This window comes from Schistocerca piceifrons, chromosome 8, assembly GCF_021461385.2.
Source record: "Schistocerca piceifrons isolate TAMUIC-IGC-003096 chromosome 8, iqSchPice1.1, whole genome shotgun sequence".
NCBI classification, from domain to species: Eukaryota; Metazoa; Arthropoda; class Insecta; order Orthoptera; family Acrididae; genus Schistocerca; species Schistocerca piceifrons.
In genome coordinates, this window is record NC_060145.1 from 242147525 (window position 1) to 242166069 (window position 18545).

General features: G+C 38.1%; 1 protein-coding gene across 1 annotated transcript in view; it reads left to right on the forward strand.

Annotated features, from left to right (window-relative positions):
• Positions 1–18545, forward strand: part of LOC124712240 (carboxypeptidase D-like) — a 255060-nt gene that overhangs the window by 151949 nt on the left and 84566 nt on the right. Inside the window, exons 15-18 of the mRNA XM_047242533.1 lie at positions 952–1133; positions 7549–7627; positions 7895–7996; positions 14492–14600. Of these exons, the coding sequence (XP_047098489.1) occupies positions 952–1133; positions 7549–7627; positions 7895–7996; positions 14492–14600 (472 nt within the window). The remainder of the gene's footprint in view (positions 1–951; positions 1134–7548; positions 7628–7894; positions 7997–14491; positions 14601–18545) is intronic.

Sequence of the window (18545 nt, forward strand, 5' to 3'; positions counted from 1 at the left end):
TTTTCTAATCTCCTGCTAATTTCCGGACACAAACCGAAATGCGTTGAAGAAATTTCCATTTTCATAGAGAAAGGAAAGGTCACAGACTTGATGTACTCAAAGAGCTGGAGATTTTCAAGCATATTTCTAAGAATGATGGTGTCATCCTCAGTGAACAGTTGCAACAATGTAAAAAATATTTTTCAGTGGTTTCAATCAACTGCTCACAAAATTTTGATTCCTCTATTTTTTACTATATTTTTCCTGCTTCTGGTTTCAAATCATTATTTTCTTCTAATCTCCTAGATATGTGCTGCTAAAGTTGCCTTCATGCAAATATTTTCTGCATTGTACAGATTTTTGTAAAATTTCTTCTATGTCATTCTGTCCTTTACATAATTGTAATTTCTGTAAAGCTTAACAGATGGCTCTGTTATAATTAATCTACTTGACTAGTGAGTAATTTCAAAATGACATTAAGCTCTCTTTATATTTTGTTTTTTAAAATTAACTGTCTTTCTTTAAAATTATTTTTGTTATAATGTTCCAAATAAGCACATGTTACAATAGGCAGCGCAATTTGGATTGTTTTCATGGCAGCAGTGTAAGCCACTGGGCCGATGGCAAAAGCTACAATGTTGTGTTTTACTTTGAGTTGAGCATAGCTGCTCAAAATTCTGACTATTGCTTTTTAGCAATGTAATTTTACGTAAGTAAGTATTGTGCATCATGTAAATTGTCATCTTGGTTACTGTGTTTTTTGTCATGCCTGATTTTCAATGTATTACTTTATAGGATTTAGCAACTGTTCACTCTGATGACGACACCCCTTAGTAGGAGTCGATACCTAGGTCAGTGTACCTAACATTTATGTGAAACCGGTTGGCTGTTTAATCTTATATTGAAAAAAAAAAAAAAAAGAAAAAAAATGCTTTCTGAAAACATTTTTTCACATTTGCCTCTCCTTTTCAGGTAGTTGTTATTGTGCCTGGTGCCAATCCACAGATGTATGATGGTAGTGTCTGTAATCCACCAGCTGGTCCTCTCGACTCTGGAGAAGCTATAAATCCCGCAGTACGGTCATTGTTGGGCGTACTTAATACTGAGCAGCCGGATGCAGTGCTTGCTGTTGGTGGTGGAAGTCTCCGCTTCAGGTATTATTTGATGATAGTGTAGATTTAATGTGTGTTATTAAAATTTTTACTATTAAAATTAGGGATCTTCTATTATTCACCTATAGCAGACTGGTGTATGGTGCATAGAGACACACAACAGAAAACTGTGTTCATGAACTTTCGAGCTCTGGTTCTTTTTCTAGTAGGAAATATAAACATTCACCACACACAATCAATCAGGCACCAAACGCATACCACCACCACCACCACCACCACCACAACCACAGTGACTCACTCTCTCTCTCTCTCTCTCTCTCTCTCTCTCTCTCTCTCTCTCTCTCTCTCTCTCTCTCCCCCTCCCTCTCTCTCTCTCTCTCTCTCTCTCTCTCTCTCTCTCTCTCCCTCCCCCTCCCCCTCTCTCCCCTCCCCCCCTTCCCCCCCTCCCCCCTTCCCCCCTCCCTTTCTGCCCCTCCGTGTGTCCTGTCTCCGTCTCCGTCTCTGTCCACTGCCTGATGCAGTCAGAAATCATTTCATCTTGCTGTGCAGCCGTCAAGTCATCTGTCTCTTCCACTCATGCCTCGCACTCGCACTACTGCACTAGCCCTACCAGACATGTATCAGCCTGAACAACTGCTCTCAATAATTGATAATCAATAATCAACAGTGTGCCTTTGAGTGTCTTATGTGGTTGGAGTGTGAATGTGTGTAATTTCCTTAGAAAAAGAGTGAGAGTTAGAAAACGAGTGGACACTGTTTTCTGTTAAGTGTCTAAGTGCCACACATCAGTCTGCAATAGGTGGGTGGTTGCCTTTACTGTATTTTTTGTATTTTTCCTTCCAAGAATTTCCATCATCGTGAAAAGTAATTGTAAGCTGTGATGTATTGGTGCTGACTCCCATGCCATGATCTCACAATTTTGGAAATTTTACTTGATTCACATACAAGGGATACATTAGTTGTGTGATTAGTCCACTGAATATTCTCACACTCTGGTATACAGAAGATTTGTGGCACAACAATGCTAGCCTCTGTCTATGTAACAGACAGCATGTCTATAAAATTGTTTACTCAGCTTGCAGTGCCTGTTCAAAGAGAATATGCACTGTAGCTGGTGAGTTCTGAATCTAGAAATTCAATGAAAACCTGTTAAATACAGTGTATGTTCTAGCTGTCTGTAATTATCATCAAAATCTTATTAGACAATTTAGCAAAATAGTCCATGCTATCTTGTACATTACATGACATTCGGCTAATTTTGTGATAGTTCAGGGCTGCACAAAATGTTCCATGTTTTGTCAGAAAGAACCAGGCACTCCATTCTTTTGTTAGTTCTCAAAAGCCACATAGGTAGTCTCCATGATGTGTAATGATCGTACTGATGTGTCCTGTAACTTCCAACTTTAGTATTGTATTTGTGCGAGATGAGTTCTTCAGTGTCATGGTGAGTGAGAAGTTGGGAATGCATGAGCACAGTGTACTTTATATATTGACTGATGCCATCTATAAGGCAATACTGTAGTTGCTACTGTGGTGTGGCCCATGCCTCACAGGCAATGTGTGACTTCCTTTCAGCAGAATACTGACTTGGTGCAACTGCGGCTGGTAGTGTCAGTATCCTTGCTGATTGACTAGTATATCAGCCCAGGCAACACAAGGCCAGGTGGCTGGTGCACACTGCTTGCAACCCTATCATTGGCACTCTGAGTTTAACCCATGACCCTTGGAGACTGGCTGGGGTGTCAGGCGATGGCAGCCACTGAGCAGTCTTCCCATGATGGATCCTGTTTGAAACCCAGAATAGTGAGTTCTGGCTGTCAGCCTGTAGACTTATGGCTCCTTACTACTAGGTGACACTGCTTCAGGAGGGCTGGGTGTGATCCAGGTGTACATTCAACCGATTACTGGGCAGGAGATTGCATTAATCAAATGCAGGATGCTGAATGATTTTGCTGCTTGAGTCTCTACAATCCCTCTAGCCATGAGTGTTATCACAAGAGGCAGGCTCCTGTCATGTACTCATCTGTGAAATACCACATTGTGCTGTACCATGGAGCATTACGGCTGGCCACAATTGGCAGAATGCAACATTCCTGTTTCTAGGATCTTGACCAACAGTTTGCACCAGCACTATTGCAGTGCCTAGTTGGAGAATTGTGGCTCACAAAGCTGCCTTCATTTATGACTGCCCGTGCATTGAGATTTAATTGGTACCGCTGCTTAAGAGCTGTAATGTTACAGGGCTCTGCATGTTGCAAAGGTTCATTGTGATATCCCTGTTTACTGAAATGAATCATACAGTGTGTGGCATGGTGTAAACAAAATTTCCTCTAGCCAGGAAGCTATAGATACCATGGCATACATTAAACCTCATTCATTCCTTATCATTCATACAAAGCTGTTCTAGTTCAGTGCTGGCAGCCAGGCACACATGGGCAAAAGTGGGCAGGAGTGGACAAACAGCTCATGTGTGGGCAGTCAGGCATCAGGCCACAGCCTACATGACTGAGTGTCTCAGCTGAGCAGCTAGAGGCAGGGATGGGCAAATGGCTTGTGAGCAAGATGGAACAAAGAGTGTATGTGGTTCAACATGACTGCCTGGAAATAGCCTGTACTGCTCGCACCTGGTCATGGGTGAGTTGCTGCACCTGTGCCCCACACGAGGTGGATTTGGGACAGTCTGTTTTAAAGGCCTATCTCCCAAAGTTTGTACCCATTATTCACAATCATATTTATAGCATCCGTATTACAGCACAGTTTTCGGGGTGTGTACGTGGACGAGGAAAAAAAATTCCAGGATTTTCCGGTTTAAAATAAATTTTTTCCTGGGCGAAAACACAATTTTTCCCTGTTATGTGACATATTTCCCCCCGGAACTGCAAAACTTATCAATCCTTTGAATGGTTATGGTTTTATACACAGCTGTTGAATTTCCTGGCACTTTAGAAAATGAAACTCGAAACTCGGGGGGGGGGGGGGGGGGGGGGGGGGGGCACATTTTGGACACAAAACACCCATGTTATTTTCCGAAGCATTGAAATCGTGATTTTGGTGCATCATAGCTCATGTCACGTGATCCCGCCAGCTGACGACAGCGGATATTCAGAGCATAGGACATGTGATGTAGTCAGCCAATAGCAATATCACTGTTAAGTAGTGCGAACACACAAACAGGAAAAGTTAATGATTTGAATTAATATACATGGTGTTGTTACACAAAAAGCAAAGATTTCACATAGGTCTCTAAGGTTAAATAGCTGTAAGAGAAGCTAAGCTTTTGCATACAATGTTGATCTTTTTTGTGTGTTACACTTTAAGACACATTACACAAATGTGCCATAAAATTTTTAAGGACATAAATGTCTGATCTTCTGGGCTTGAAATTCTTCTAAATGGCTCATCCTCAAAGAGTTGATTTTTAAATGAGAGTCAGATGCTCTGTGATTTAAGAACTCAATGTACATTCTCACACATACTTGTGTAAAAGGAAATTTACTTTGAAAGTAATGCTTTTCAAACTGCCATTCACAATATTTTCCTGCGACCTGTCTGAAATGGTTCATTTCAGGAGTTGCCAGAGAGCACCACATAACAGGCGCCACCGTGCTTGTGCAGCTACAGTGACTTAGGAAGCCTGTGTATTTGTACACGTAAAACATTAAAAGATCTTCTATTATGTCATAAAAGAAACAAGACATCAGAGGTTACTCCGAGAGCATCAGAATTTCATGAACCATGCTAAAATGCCCACATTTAAAGTGTATACTTAAAGTGCACATTCGTATGTCCAGATTCCCAGTGAAGTACGCCTCGACCTGATATTAAGCTTTTCAGTGTGGTTTTCAGGATTCATGTTTGATTCTTTTTTATGGCGTAATGCCATATGTGCTAGAAGATGAAATGCAGTGAACAGTTGAAACTAGATAATAGTTTCAAATACATTGACTGCCTCAGACAACAATAACTTCATTGTTCTGCAAGTGGAATTGAAATGTGTATATTTTGTAACAGATGCCATCAAACTATATTCAGGACAGTGGAAATTAAAATGTCCTGTGGTGCCTCTCTTGCTCTCAATCACCTGGGTTGACATTCTGCCCCTCGCAATTAATACTAGATGGGATTATTTGTAATCGTGAGAACAAGAACTCTTCAGAAAACTTACGCTCTTTAATGCCTATTAGCTAATAACATGTTATTTGTGTGACATAAAATTAAATATAGGATACATAAAACCAGTAGAGATAAGAGACAAGCAAGACAGCACACATGTCTTCAATCCTTAGCTCCTGGCATTTTTTTCTCTCTAATCTTGCTACAGCTTTACGTGGTGTACTTTCCTTTCTGTGAAACATTTTGCTACATGAAAAATCTAAATGTTGCTGTCTAATACTGAAATAGCTGTTAATACAAATAGCACCTAGGACTGCTGTGGTTTCTCGATTCAATTACATCTATTTTGTCACTGTCTGCCAGTTAAAACAAAGTAGGCCTTTCTAATATTGCAGCAATTGTAACACACCCCAAATAAATGAGACTGTTTTGGCACAAATGGTCATTTGTATAACACAACAGAATATAATTCACAAAGTACCAATATCAAATGTCTATTAGGCCTACTACAAGCAAAAAGCTTTATGTTATGAAATAGTTTCACATTTCATTGATAAGCTCCTGTTTCTCAAGCATGAGATCAAAAAGTTATAGTACGAAATTTTTATATAAAATTGGAATTGTCATATTCTTCTATAATTTGTGTAATGTCCCCATTTCTTCTCCTTCCTTGTTCTGACAAACAATCTTGTCATCACTAATTCTGTAAATTTTTGTGCCATTGTCAAAACTTATTTGCCGGTTAACTTCATTAACCCTGGTAATCACTAATTCTGTAAATATTTCTGCCATTGTCAAAACTTATTTGCCGGTTAACTTCACTAACTCTGCCAGAATCACCAGTTTAGTTATCCTGCAATTATTCTCCGGTTCAGTGTTGTTACATGTTCATACAATGCATTTTCCACACTACGTCCAGAATAGAACTGAAGCGGCTGCTAGCTGGGGACTGTACAACTAACTGACCCTTACTAGTATAGTGGTCTGGCCAAACATTTTCTGTCAAAATTTCATTTTCTTGGATACACTGTAATATTTCTTAGTTGTTATTCCTGTTAGTCATTTATTTCCACTCTAGTAATCTGACTCTATGGAGTTCGCTAGTAATTATAACAACACTGATCATTCGAAAACCCAATCAACCACATAATCAGACAACAATTGGCATTCATCCATTCAGCTTTACTCCACTCAGCTCGTGCAGCCAGTCCAATTTTTGTATGCAGAAAAACTCATTTCGAGATGCGACAAGGATTCACTCGACAGAGGCATCACATACACTATGCACGCATTCGGAAATCAACTTAGAATGTGTTCAAAAACCAACAGGGATGTGTTTCAAAATCATATGATAGACCAACATGCGCTGGATGCTAGACACTTTGTGACTAAGGTTCTTTCCCTCAAGTATATGAATTTGGTGCCCCCCCCCCTCCCCCCCCCCCCCCTCCTAGATCGAGGCTTGGTGCACCTGCGTGAATCTAGCAGCTCTGACATGCAAGTAACATCTATCTGCTTGCTGCAACTGCTTACACAGCCAACGCCACATTTCTGTAACCAGAAGCAGGAGAAAGTACTACTCATATGTGACTCAACTTCGCGTGTGCATGAGCCCGCTTGTAACTGCTCAAACGAATCTAATGTAAACAGTTGTGACGTGATGCTCATCAGAGGCAATTTGTTGTTATGAAGCATTCCATAGTCTTCCTAAAGCCTTTGACACATCTTGCTGTTGGCAGACACTTGTATGAGCACTGTGTTTTGTTGTTATATACAGCACATTTCCTTTACAATTTGTGTTTTATTTTAGTTTTTTCTCTAGTTCACATTTTATTGCTGCAGTATTATCCTGCAATAGCAGGATACAGTAATATCCTTTGTTAGAGTTTTGGTTCTTACCTGTCAAAGTTACAAAAATTTAACTGAAAACTAAAACAATGAAAAAATCCCGGAATTCTAAAACATCACTGGGTTTTTCCCAGTTTTCCCCCAGGTGAAAAAATTCCCAGGTTTTTCTCGAATCTGCCAGTTGTCCCGGGTCGTATACACTCTGGTTTTTTAAATGTTCATTTGATGGGCTGTGATTAGAGTACCACTTTTGCTGTGCTGTCATGTTTTATTGCTTTTCTGACATTGATGTAATACCTTATTCGTATTGAGTACCACTTAAGAAGAGTTCCTTTAACTTCAGCGGAGAATTAATGTATATTTGTAACTTAAATGAAAATCAAGAAACATATTATTTTGCAGCCAAGACAAACTTTCAATCATTTATGGCCTACAGTTTAAAGCTGCAACCAAAGCATGTCTCAAACATTCATAATTGTCTTCTCTGTCTGTGCAGTGTACCAAATGCTGAACTGGATACTGTGAATGAAGCAGTGATTAAGATGTTGTCCGATAGTTATTCGGAACACATGCCGGTTAGTATTTCAATCACTTGTTTGTATCATCAGTCTGTACAGCAATAGCCCTTGTTATTATCTGCAGAATTTTAGAGTATTCTGTGTGAACCTTTTCCTTTGTTTATTTTATTTAGTGTTTATTTCCCAAAGGCACTTCCTTTGAAAGGACCAGATAAGAGTTGACAAAGAGACTACAGACTGTGTTAAAATTGTTCATAGAAAAAACATACAGAATGTTGTATTGCTCCAGTTTGCATCATTTATATGCTTCCAAAATATTTTCAGGCAATTAAAGACTGTCCTGCCACAGCTGTTGGTAATGAGAGATGGATGAATGCAGAAAACCAGATCCTTGCCACAGTTTACCAAGACTTCTCTGTTCCAATGGTAATGATTGTTAGACAGCTCTTTCTTTTCTCTTTTATCAATGGAATTAAGAGTATCTTACTATTTAAATTAATTTACATTCTTTTTAGGATAAATTATTAGTTTATTTAGTGAACTTAGTGATGTGTCTGTTGTTTTCTTTTCTTTTTAGTCACTTATTTTTTTTGTTTTATTTCACCACCAGTAGAAAATTCATTGTCCATCATGTATGTGCTACAAAAAATAAGGGTCACTTAATACAAATCTATTCACACTGTGCATGAAATTGAGTATTTAGCATGCAGATTCAGAGTCATATTAATACATACCACATTATTGTGTTCACATTTTTACACCTCTGCTCCTTTTTTTGTTGTTGATATGCTGTAGTAAGAACAAACACAATTTATGGAATGTAGTACTTTATAGAGATACATGTAAAATATAATGAAGTTCAGGCTGTACATGGCACAGAACACATTGACAGGACAACAGTAATACAGGTTACAGAATAGGCCAAGCACTCATTTGCAATTGCTTAAATAATACTGTTTCTTTGGTGGATCATCGGAGCATGCCAGGGACCTGACCCAGCTGGCCTCTATAAGCGGGCCTATGAACAGTATGGATGTGCAATCTCTGACATTGTGCATGTTGTGAGTGAAAGTACATCAAGACATGGTCAGAAACTTTGGGTTGCACTCCATAATCAGTGTACTAGCCATCTTCAAGTGATTTACATATGAACTAAATGTGCTTACTAAGATGAATTTACATCAAATAACAGTTTGTGTAATAGTCCAAGTTGGTTCTAGAATGACAGCAACAATGAGCAAGAAAATGCAGCCCTTGGAGGGAGAAATGTAATCTTTATGGTAGATTAAACTGAGTTCACAGACAGGACTTTAATCCCTTTGTTTCTGGTGATCTCTCACTAGGGCAATCACAAATACCTCACAACTCATCAGAAAGCCTTAAACTGAGTTCACGGACAGGACTTTAATCCCTTTGTTTCTGGTGATCTCTCACTAGGGCAATCACGAATACCTCACGACTCAACAGAAAGCCTTAAACTGAGTTCACGGACAGGACTTTAATCCCTTTGTTTCTGGTGATCTCTCACTAGGGCAATCACGAATACCTCACAACTCAACAGAAAGCCTTAAGTCCCACGAACTTTTCTGTTCTGTAATCAACCAATTTTCTCTGTCCATGCTAGAGGTGCCACTAAAGCAAAGCTAAATCAGTGAAGGCTGGAATGAGGCTTGTCACCGATTCTTATTTGAATGTCTTAGAGTGTGTATGTCTGGCAGACATAATATGCATAACAATAGACTTTCAGGTGAACAATGACATCATTTCAATGTAATTTAGGAGAAAGTTTATATCATTAGGAAGAAGGTTATTGTGTAAAGGTTCCACAGTTCATAAGTATTTGAAGAAAGTCATATTTCAGAACTGCCAAGTGCTGCTGATAATAAGGAAATATATTAACTACTGGCTTCAATAATCGGATTAACTTACAGTACTATGAATTATTTACAGTAGCCTGCATGGCAACATTCTTACTGTGGGATCAATTAAAATAAAAGGCATCCTGTCTCACTGTCACCTGCAGTAAAATAGATTAAACAGTAATAATAAAATATACTGACAAGAGTTAATCAGCCTATGTGTACTGTCATAATCAGATTCCATCTCTTTGTGTGAAGTGTACTCTATGTACTGACACCTGTACATGAGATTTATGTTCAAAGCACATGAGTTGACCACACATAGCATCTACACTGTATCAAAGTGCCTAAAAGTGCTTACGCTATCCATACAAATGTAAAACAAGGAGCTTACAAATTAAAAGGCAGCTGCAGCATTCAAAATGTAATTTATACAAACATGTTATTGGTGAAAATATATGCAAGATGTGATCAAAAAGTAACGGGAATTTTTAATTTTCAAAATTTTTTATTTTATTGGTGTATGTTTGCATTTTCAGCTGCTTTGATTCAGCTGTTTTTAATATTTAGTTTATTGTTGATAGTCAAAAAGTTAATACATGTTTCATTTGTCAAATTTTTATTTTCAAAAAAGATGGATCAAAGAATTTGCATTAAATTTTGCTTAAAAAATGGAATAAAGTGCATCACCGCATTCTAAATGTTGACTATGATGAATCTGCTCTGAGTAGCCAAGAGTTTACAAGTGGTATAAATGTTTCAAAGAGGGTCAGGAAGACGATTAAGATGACAATTGTCCTAGATGCCCTAGAACATCGATTACTGATGACTGTGTGGAAGAAGTAAAGAAATTCATTCTGGAAAATCACTGAATCACCACCAGAGAGGTTGCCGAAGATGTCGGTATATCCCTTGTCTCATGACAATCATTTTTTTTTTTTTTTTAGAAGTTTTGGGTCTGAAACATGTAGCAGCAAAGTTTGTTGCAAAATAGTTGAATTTCAATCAAAAACAATGTCATGTAGATACTGTTCAGGAACTGCTAAATTGATCCAGAACTTCTAAACATGGTTATTACAGGTGACAAGACATGGGTATGTGGGTATGATGTCAAAAACCAAGATTCAGTAGTCTCAATGAAAACTGCCTTAAGAACTAAGATGAAAGGAAATTTCAACAAGTTTGATCACATGTAGAGGTTGTCCTCACTGTTTCTTCAGTTAAAGTGGGAAAGTACATCATGAGTTTCTGTCTTATGGTTGTATGGTCAATAAGGAATCCAACTGGAAGTTGTGCACCGTTTGCATGAAGCAATCCAAAGACAATGACAAGAACTCTAGCAAAAACCTCTATTGGAAACTGCATCATGATACTGCTCCTGCTCACACCTCTATGCTTGTTTGTGATATTTTGGCAAAAAACAAAACCGTTGTCGCTTCAGCTACCTTATTTGCTGAATATGGACACTGTTACTTCTTTCTGTTCCTGAGGCTGAAGAGAACTATGAAAGGGCATTGTTTTGCCACCATTGATGACATAAACACAGAATTGCTGAAGGAGCCAAAAATTATAACGAAAAGTTAGTGCTAGAAGTGCTTCGAAGATGGGGAAAAGTGCTGGTGTAAGTGTATTAGATCTGAGAGGGATCACTTTAATAGGGATGAAGTTGATGTTCATGAGTAAATAAAGACTCTTTAAGAAAAGTAAAATTTCCCATTACTTTTTGATCACACCTTTTATGTATTATGCAAACTGATGATGGATGAAATTTATCTTGGTATAAATAAACTTTTTTTTTAAAAGGATGATTTGTTTTTGTGAGACATAATCTGGGCTTCAATCCATATTTTTTCAAGTGATATACATTATCTATGTCAGTGCCACACTTGTAATGTGAGGCATCAGAAATTGAATTCATTGGAAATTCTTGACAGAGATAAGATTAAAAGTAGCCAAGTGTCTAGAAAAAAATTAATAATTGTGAAAGCTGAGATTGAATGTAGAGTCAGGTTATTATGTTTTTATAGTCACTGAGCACTGTGATAGAATGCAAGATATTACTGTTTCAATTATTACTATAATTTGGGTGCCTGACACTGATATCACATTTCCTGATCAGCTATAAAATATTTTAATTGTGTCCTACATGGGCCAGTAATATTACGATATGAAATTACTTCTTCACCTATATCATTCATTTTTATTGGAAGATGGTAATTTGCTTAGATGATATCCATTAATATCATTTGAAATTTGTGATCTCTGAACATAAAATGAAATTGCTTGTGTGGTTCCACAATACAATTCCTCCTCCTCCTCCTCTTCTTCTTCTTCTTCCATTACAGGCCAGCTAAGTTCCGTATTCAAGCCACATCTAGCTGTATGCTTTCTCTAATATTCCTGCACCTGTTCACTTTTTCCTTCCCTTTCTTCTTCTATCCATTTTATTCCCTGTGTATTTGGAACTGTTTTGGAAACCTTCCCTACTATTAATTTTGTTTCTAAATTTTGTTCTGCCTTGAATTTCTTGTGTGTGTGTGTATGTGTGTGTGTGTGTGTGTGTGTGTGTGTGTGTGTGTGTGTGTGTGCTCGCGCACGCCAATTTCTTCCAAGTTTTTATGCACTTTCCTAAGTCTGTTGGGTTTGCTTTTTAATTTTTCAAAATACTTTACAATCTTTTTTTGTCAGTCATCTAGAATCCATTTTTTTAGTCTTTTTCCCTTCTTTAAGTCTTGTTTTTGAATTTTGTCACTATAAAGTTTTCTGCATAAGTGTATGCTTCTGTATTCCTGTGTCATTTACATGTTCCCACTGTTGTTCTGTTTCCCAGTATCTTCCTCACAGTCAGTCTTTCCCTTTAACTGATTTCTTAATTTTCCTTCAATTGACCCAGAAATTAGTGCTTCTGATGCATGTGTGCATTCTAGCAATATTATTGTGTAGTAAGAATGAATTTTTTACACAATGGCTTTTTATTGTAAACTGAGGTGACAAGAGTCATGTGGTAGTGATCTGTACATGTACAGATGGCAGTAGTATTGTCTGCACAAGGTATAAAAGGGCAGTGCATTAGTGGAGCCATCATTCATACTCCAGTGACTCATGAGAAAAGGTTTCTGGTGTGATGTATGCCCACGCGATAAGAATTAACAGACTTTGAACACAGAATGATAGTTGAAGCTAGATGCGTGGAACACTTCATTTTAGAAATCATTAGGGAATTCAATATTTTGAGATCCACAGTGTCAATGGTGTGCCGAGGATACCAAATTTCAGGCATTACCTCTCCCCACAGACTGCATAGAGCTGTCAGTGCTAAATGTCAAGCAACACTGCATGAAATAATCACAGAAATCAATGTGGAACATATGGTGAATGTATGCATTTGGATGATGTGGTGAAATTTGGTGTTAATGGGCTATGGCAACAGACGACTTGACGCGAGTACATTTGCCAACAGCATATCACCTGCAGTACCTCTCCTGGGCTCTGGTCTTAGATGACTGGAAAACTTCTGGTCCTAGATGACTGGAAAACTGTGCCCTGGTCAGATGGGAAGGTTTCAAGTATGGTGCGGACCCCACAAACACATGGACCCAAGCTGTCAACAAGGCACTGTGTGAACTATTGGTGACTCCATAATGATGTGGACTGTATTTACATGGAATAGATTGGGTAGCCATTTGCAGCTATTGATGGACTTCATTTTCATAAACAACAATGGAATTTTTATGGGTGACAATGTCGCTGTAGTGGCGTTAAGGAACTTGTGGAGCGGCGGCCGAACCACCTCGCGAAGGGTCTCCCAGCCACCAATGCCATATGCTCATCATCACGACGAGTACTATCGCAGCATGTGTAAATTATCAACTGTGAAAATAACAAAAGTATCTAATTTTGTATATGAAGTTCTCCTGTACGCCTTGCAATCCTTTTCTGGAAATTTATTTCGAATCCCAAATTATCTTTGCCTTTCCTGGCGGACAACTCTTCGTGACTGGTTTGATGAACATTCTGGACCTTTTGAGCAAATGATTTTGCCGCCCGAAACGCCCAACGTTAATTCCATCACACATTTATGGGACATAATCGTGAGGTCAGTTTGTGCATGACATACTGCACTGGAAACACTTTCACAATTATAGATGGCTGTAGAGGCAGTGTGGCCCAATATTTCTGCAGGGGACTTACTACAACTTGTTGAGTCCATGCCATGAGAAGTTGCTTTGCTGCACCATGCTGGACAAAAAGAGGTCTGACATGATATTAGACTTTTGTTCCTCAGTGTAAACTTCTTTTGTTTAGTGAAATGATAAGTCCTCCTTTCATTAATCTTGTACTAATGGCTTTTTCACCTCCATGAGGCTGGATGACTTTTCCTAGATTCTGTTCTATTTATATGATTCACTCAAACTTTTATAGGGAAATTCAGAGCTCACCCATCTCCATAATTAGTAAATTAACTACTTTCAGCCTTCTCCTTATTCTTTCATGGTGCTGCATTTTTCACAAACACAGCAGGTTGTACTTTTCTTCCACCTGTTTAACATTTTTGTAAGTCACTATATCCACTTCTTCTGGCTTGCCAGTTTCATTTACAAGTATTACATGTTTTGGCTGTCTCACTTGTAAATGGATCTCTGCTCCATTGGAAATCATGCTTAGCTTGCCAGAGCCAGTAACACCTGACCTTTTGCTATTGTTACTGTCTTACCTTCTGAAAAATCACAAGATAAACAAAAAATTAAACTAGATCAATAAGCCATACTCTTATTTTTGCTTATCAGTTGGAAACTTCATCTATAAAGTGAGGGACGGTTTTTTTCTGGAGTTCATCCACATTTCTTTTCTCCTTGGTTGTGTCCATATGTCATAGTTTTCACTTAAAAAAAAAAAGTGTTGCAAAGGCTAGTTTATTTTTTGTATGTTTTCCCTTGTTTCTATTGTGAAGAGAGAATGATTCATATGTGATTTATTTTTCTTTGTACCAAAATTAAATAAATACTGTATCACATTTTAGTTGTTTTCCCTCTATTTTATTTTATTTTATTTTTATTTTTAGGTAGTGTCACATATAACATGCTGTCAGAATCCCCAGCTGTCTCAACTTACTCCACTTTGGATGCAGAATTTACGTCCACTAATGCGCTTCATTTCTGCAACACAACAAGGTTATCACCTTATATTTTAGTTAAATATTTAATTTATTTACAAAATCACAAAATAGGCGATAGTCATGCCTCATAAAATGAAGAAATTAAAATATTTGAGTATTCTGTTATTACTAATTGTTATTTAGTATGCAAACCTTATCATTTTGTTTACAGCTGACACGAGTGGCACTAATGTTTACTTGTCATCCAAAGATATATTTTGCAGGTTGTTTCCATTATGTTTTATCATGTGAAATGTACCACCCAAAGTTTCTGATACAGGGTGTTTCTGGAGAAAAAGTAAATATTTGAGGAGATGGTTCTGATCACAGCTATTATAGCCTTATGAGAAGAGGAAACAATGGTACATAGAGCTGGAGCACACAGCAGAGTTATTGATAGAATATTGATTATTCCTCCTATTAATGGCTTCCAGCTCTCTATGCAGTAGTGTATGTGTGCTATTGAGGCTGCTTGTCACTACAGAGTCCACAGTGAGGACTAGGCTCTTCTGTTCACATTTAGTATGTAGGTTTCACTTTTCAGTGATACACAAGAATCAAGAACTGATTTGCCATTGATCATATGAGATGAAATGTGCCTCATCTTTAGTTGTACTAAAGATTTCTGACTGTCTATATGGTAAACAGATACAAAAGAGTTAATATAAAAGCAATTTATAAATACCATAAATATTAAGACAATGAATATAGTGTTCAGTACACATTACAGGTACTAACGTAGTGACACAGTTAACATACTAAACTACCAAAAATGAAATATAATGGCAGTATATGAAATGGATAGATTGCTACTCACCATATAGTGGAGAAACTGTCGTAGACAGGCACAACAAAAAGACTGCTAAACAAGTAAGCTTTTATCCAGAAGGCCTTCCTGTGAATTAGACATCACACACACGCAGGCATGAAAACACAATTAACATATGTGACCACTGACTCTGGCTGCCGGGTTCAGATGGAGAGCAACAGCACATGATGGGAACAGCAGTCTGGGTGGTGGGGGGTAAGGAGTAGCATGCGGCAGGGAGGGGGGGAGGGGTAGCAAGGTAGGAGTGGGGAACAGTTCTTTGGAACATAGAGGGATAAGGTGAGGAGGAAAGCTTTGTGCAGTTAGGTGGTTAGACAGAGGGTGGTGTTGGGGGTGATGAAAAGAAGAGACATAAGTAGACTACGGGTTTGTTGGTAGAATAGAAGGCTGTGTGGTGCTGGAGTGGGAACAGGGAAGGGGATAAGTGGTTGAAGGACAGTGACTAATGATGGTTGAGACCAGGAGGGTTACAGCAATGTAGGATATATTGCAGGGAGAGTTTCCACCTGCTCAGTTCAGAAAAGCTGATGTTGGTAGGAAAGATCCAGATGGCACAGGCTGTGAAGCAGTCATTGAAATGAAGAACATTGTGTTGGGCAGCATGCTAAGACCTGTGTGGTCCAGCTGTTTCTTGGCCACAGTTTATCGGTGGTCACCCCTGGGGAGAGACAGCTTATTGGTTGTCATGCCCATGTATAACACAGCACAATGTTTGCAGCTTAGCTTGTAGATTACATGACTGGTTTCACGGGTAGCCCTGCTTTTGATGGGATAGGTGATGCTTGTGACTGGACTGGAGTAGGTGGATGAAGTATACTCATATTTAAATAGCAAATACAGTGATTAAATACAATTAATAAATTAATATAAATGATGCACAACAACATTCTTTAGATAGTGACTACAGCTATTATCTTACATTTTAATAACCGTTGTACATTTGTCAATTGATAGGCCTACATAAACAGAGTAAATGGTGAGTGTAGTTGCTTTTACAAAGTGATCTCAGCACTAGTCAGATCATAAAGCTCTTTCATGCAGCAAAGTGAGTTGTCCAATAACAACTGTACAGTCTTTCTTTATGGATTTTTGATGATGTGATCTGAGCACTTTGTGATAGTTTATGGAGGATTTTTAAAGAATTCACTTTGTGTGTGTTGCCAGTTTTTGTTAGTCTGTACCATGATAGGTCATAATCTGTCTTCATTCTTGTGGTGTTGTCATGAATTTCTTCCCCGACAACACCTATAATCCCACTGCTTTTTACAAATAGTACACAACATGCAGGTACAGATTTACAACTGTCAGTAGTCTGAGCCTGGTAAAGAGGTGGTAACAGTGATATCTGGGACCAGTTTTACACATTGTGCATAATGCTCTTTCATGTGTTTTCAAAAGTTTGGTAATATAAGAGGTGTGTCACCAAATGAGAAGGCCATAAGTAATATGTGATTGGAAGCGTCAAAAGTGCATTACCCTAAGGAAGTCCATACTTATCATGTCTCTAAGTTTCCAAGGGAGCTAGAGACTCCTGAAATCTTTTTGCACACCTGGCTTATGTGTTCTCCCAGTTAAGTTTGGAATCAATATGCGTTCCTGACAGTTTTACACATTTTTTTCTATGGCTTTGGGCAACCGTAAAAGAAGCTGTTGTGTTTTCTCTGAATTACAGAGTAATTTATTTGATCAGAAACAGTGGACGGCAAATTGGTGTGGTCCTTGTGTACTGTTATCCAAAAATGAGATATTCTGATGTGAGGTGAGCAGAGTTATGTCATCAGCACAGCATATGACAGTATGATTTATGTAATGAGGCAGATTGTAGATAGTGACGATGAAGAAGAAGGGTCTATGAACTGAGCGCTGTGGAACACCAGTACTGACTACTGCCAGAGAGGAGTATTAATTTTTAAATATGGCAATCTGTCTTCTATTGTGAATATACAAATCTATTACTGTTGTTCTGGATTGCATACACCATAAAAACCACAAAATTCTAGTTTTGCTATGAGAATGTCAAAAGGAATGCAGATAAGTTCTTTGCTTGGATTGCATAAGACAAGTGACACTATATTACAGTTTTTGCAAGGTTTTAATGTCTGGTCGACCATTTCCAAAATGGCTTGTTGTAATCCAACCAAACTGATTGTTACTCAAAGGATTATATGTTTCAAGACAGCTACTCAATTAGATATACATAAGTATCTCAAATACCTTAGAAAATTTTGATGCAACTGAGACTGGATGATAATTTTGAGGTAGATATTTATAACTATTTTTAAACACTGTGTAACTTTGGAAATTTTGACAGTAGTATGAAAAAGGTAGATTGGTTCCTGCCATGTAGAGGAGACATTGAGTTGCAGACAGGCACAACAACACGACTGCCATACATTTAAGCTTTCGCTCATGTGCTTAATTTGAGGGATTCTCTTGAGCTATAATACGCCAAGTTGTCTTGCATTTGCTCAGTGTGCCATCTGTGTACCTTTCATAGACAACCTTTTCTTCCCGTACAAGCTTAAGAGTTAGTTTTTATTATCAGTGAGCAGGTAAATCATAATTCTATATATTTTCTAAAGTAAGAGTATGATTCGGGTATCTTCCTGCCCAATTAATGAGGTTGCTAGAGCTTCTTTATTTGTAAAAGTGCTTGGTATTTTGTATAATTGAACCCCTTTGAATATTAGTGATAGCTGTTTTCATGTGGAATCAACATACGTGGTTGCTATATGCCAGTTACAGAACAGTATAAGTAAAGTTAGTGGCATCTATCAACAAAATGCCACTTACGTTTATCATTTGTGTTCGTAGCAGTATTGTACCAGCTGTTGGTGAAAATCATAAAAGAGATGATGCTGACACAATTTAAAGCCACATAAGACGTCAAAACTTTTTACATAAATTGGAGTTGTAGAAATAATCAATAACTGACTTGTTGAAAGAACCACAAAAATGTCTAACGCAACTCCCTACAGGTTAAACTTGGGTGGCTGAGGGGGGATTTAGGACCTGCTTCTTCTGAGTGTAAGTTCTGTGCCTTATCCGATGTGTGACTTTTTTTGGTAATCAGTGATGAATTTTGCTTTCCTGGTCCAAGAGGTTTTCTTTAACGTACCTTTTAAGCAGTAC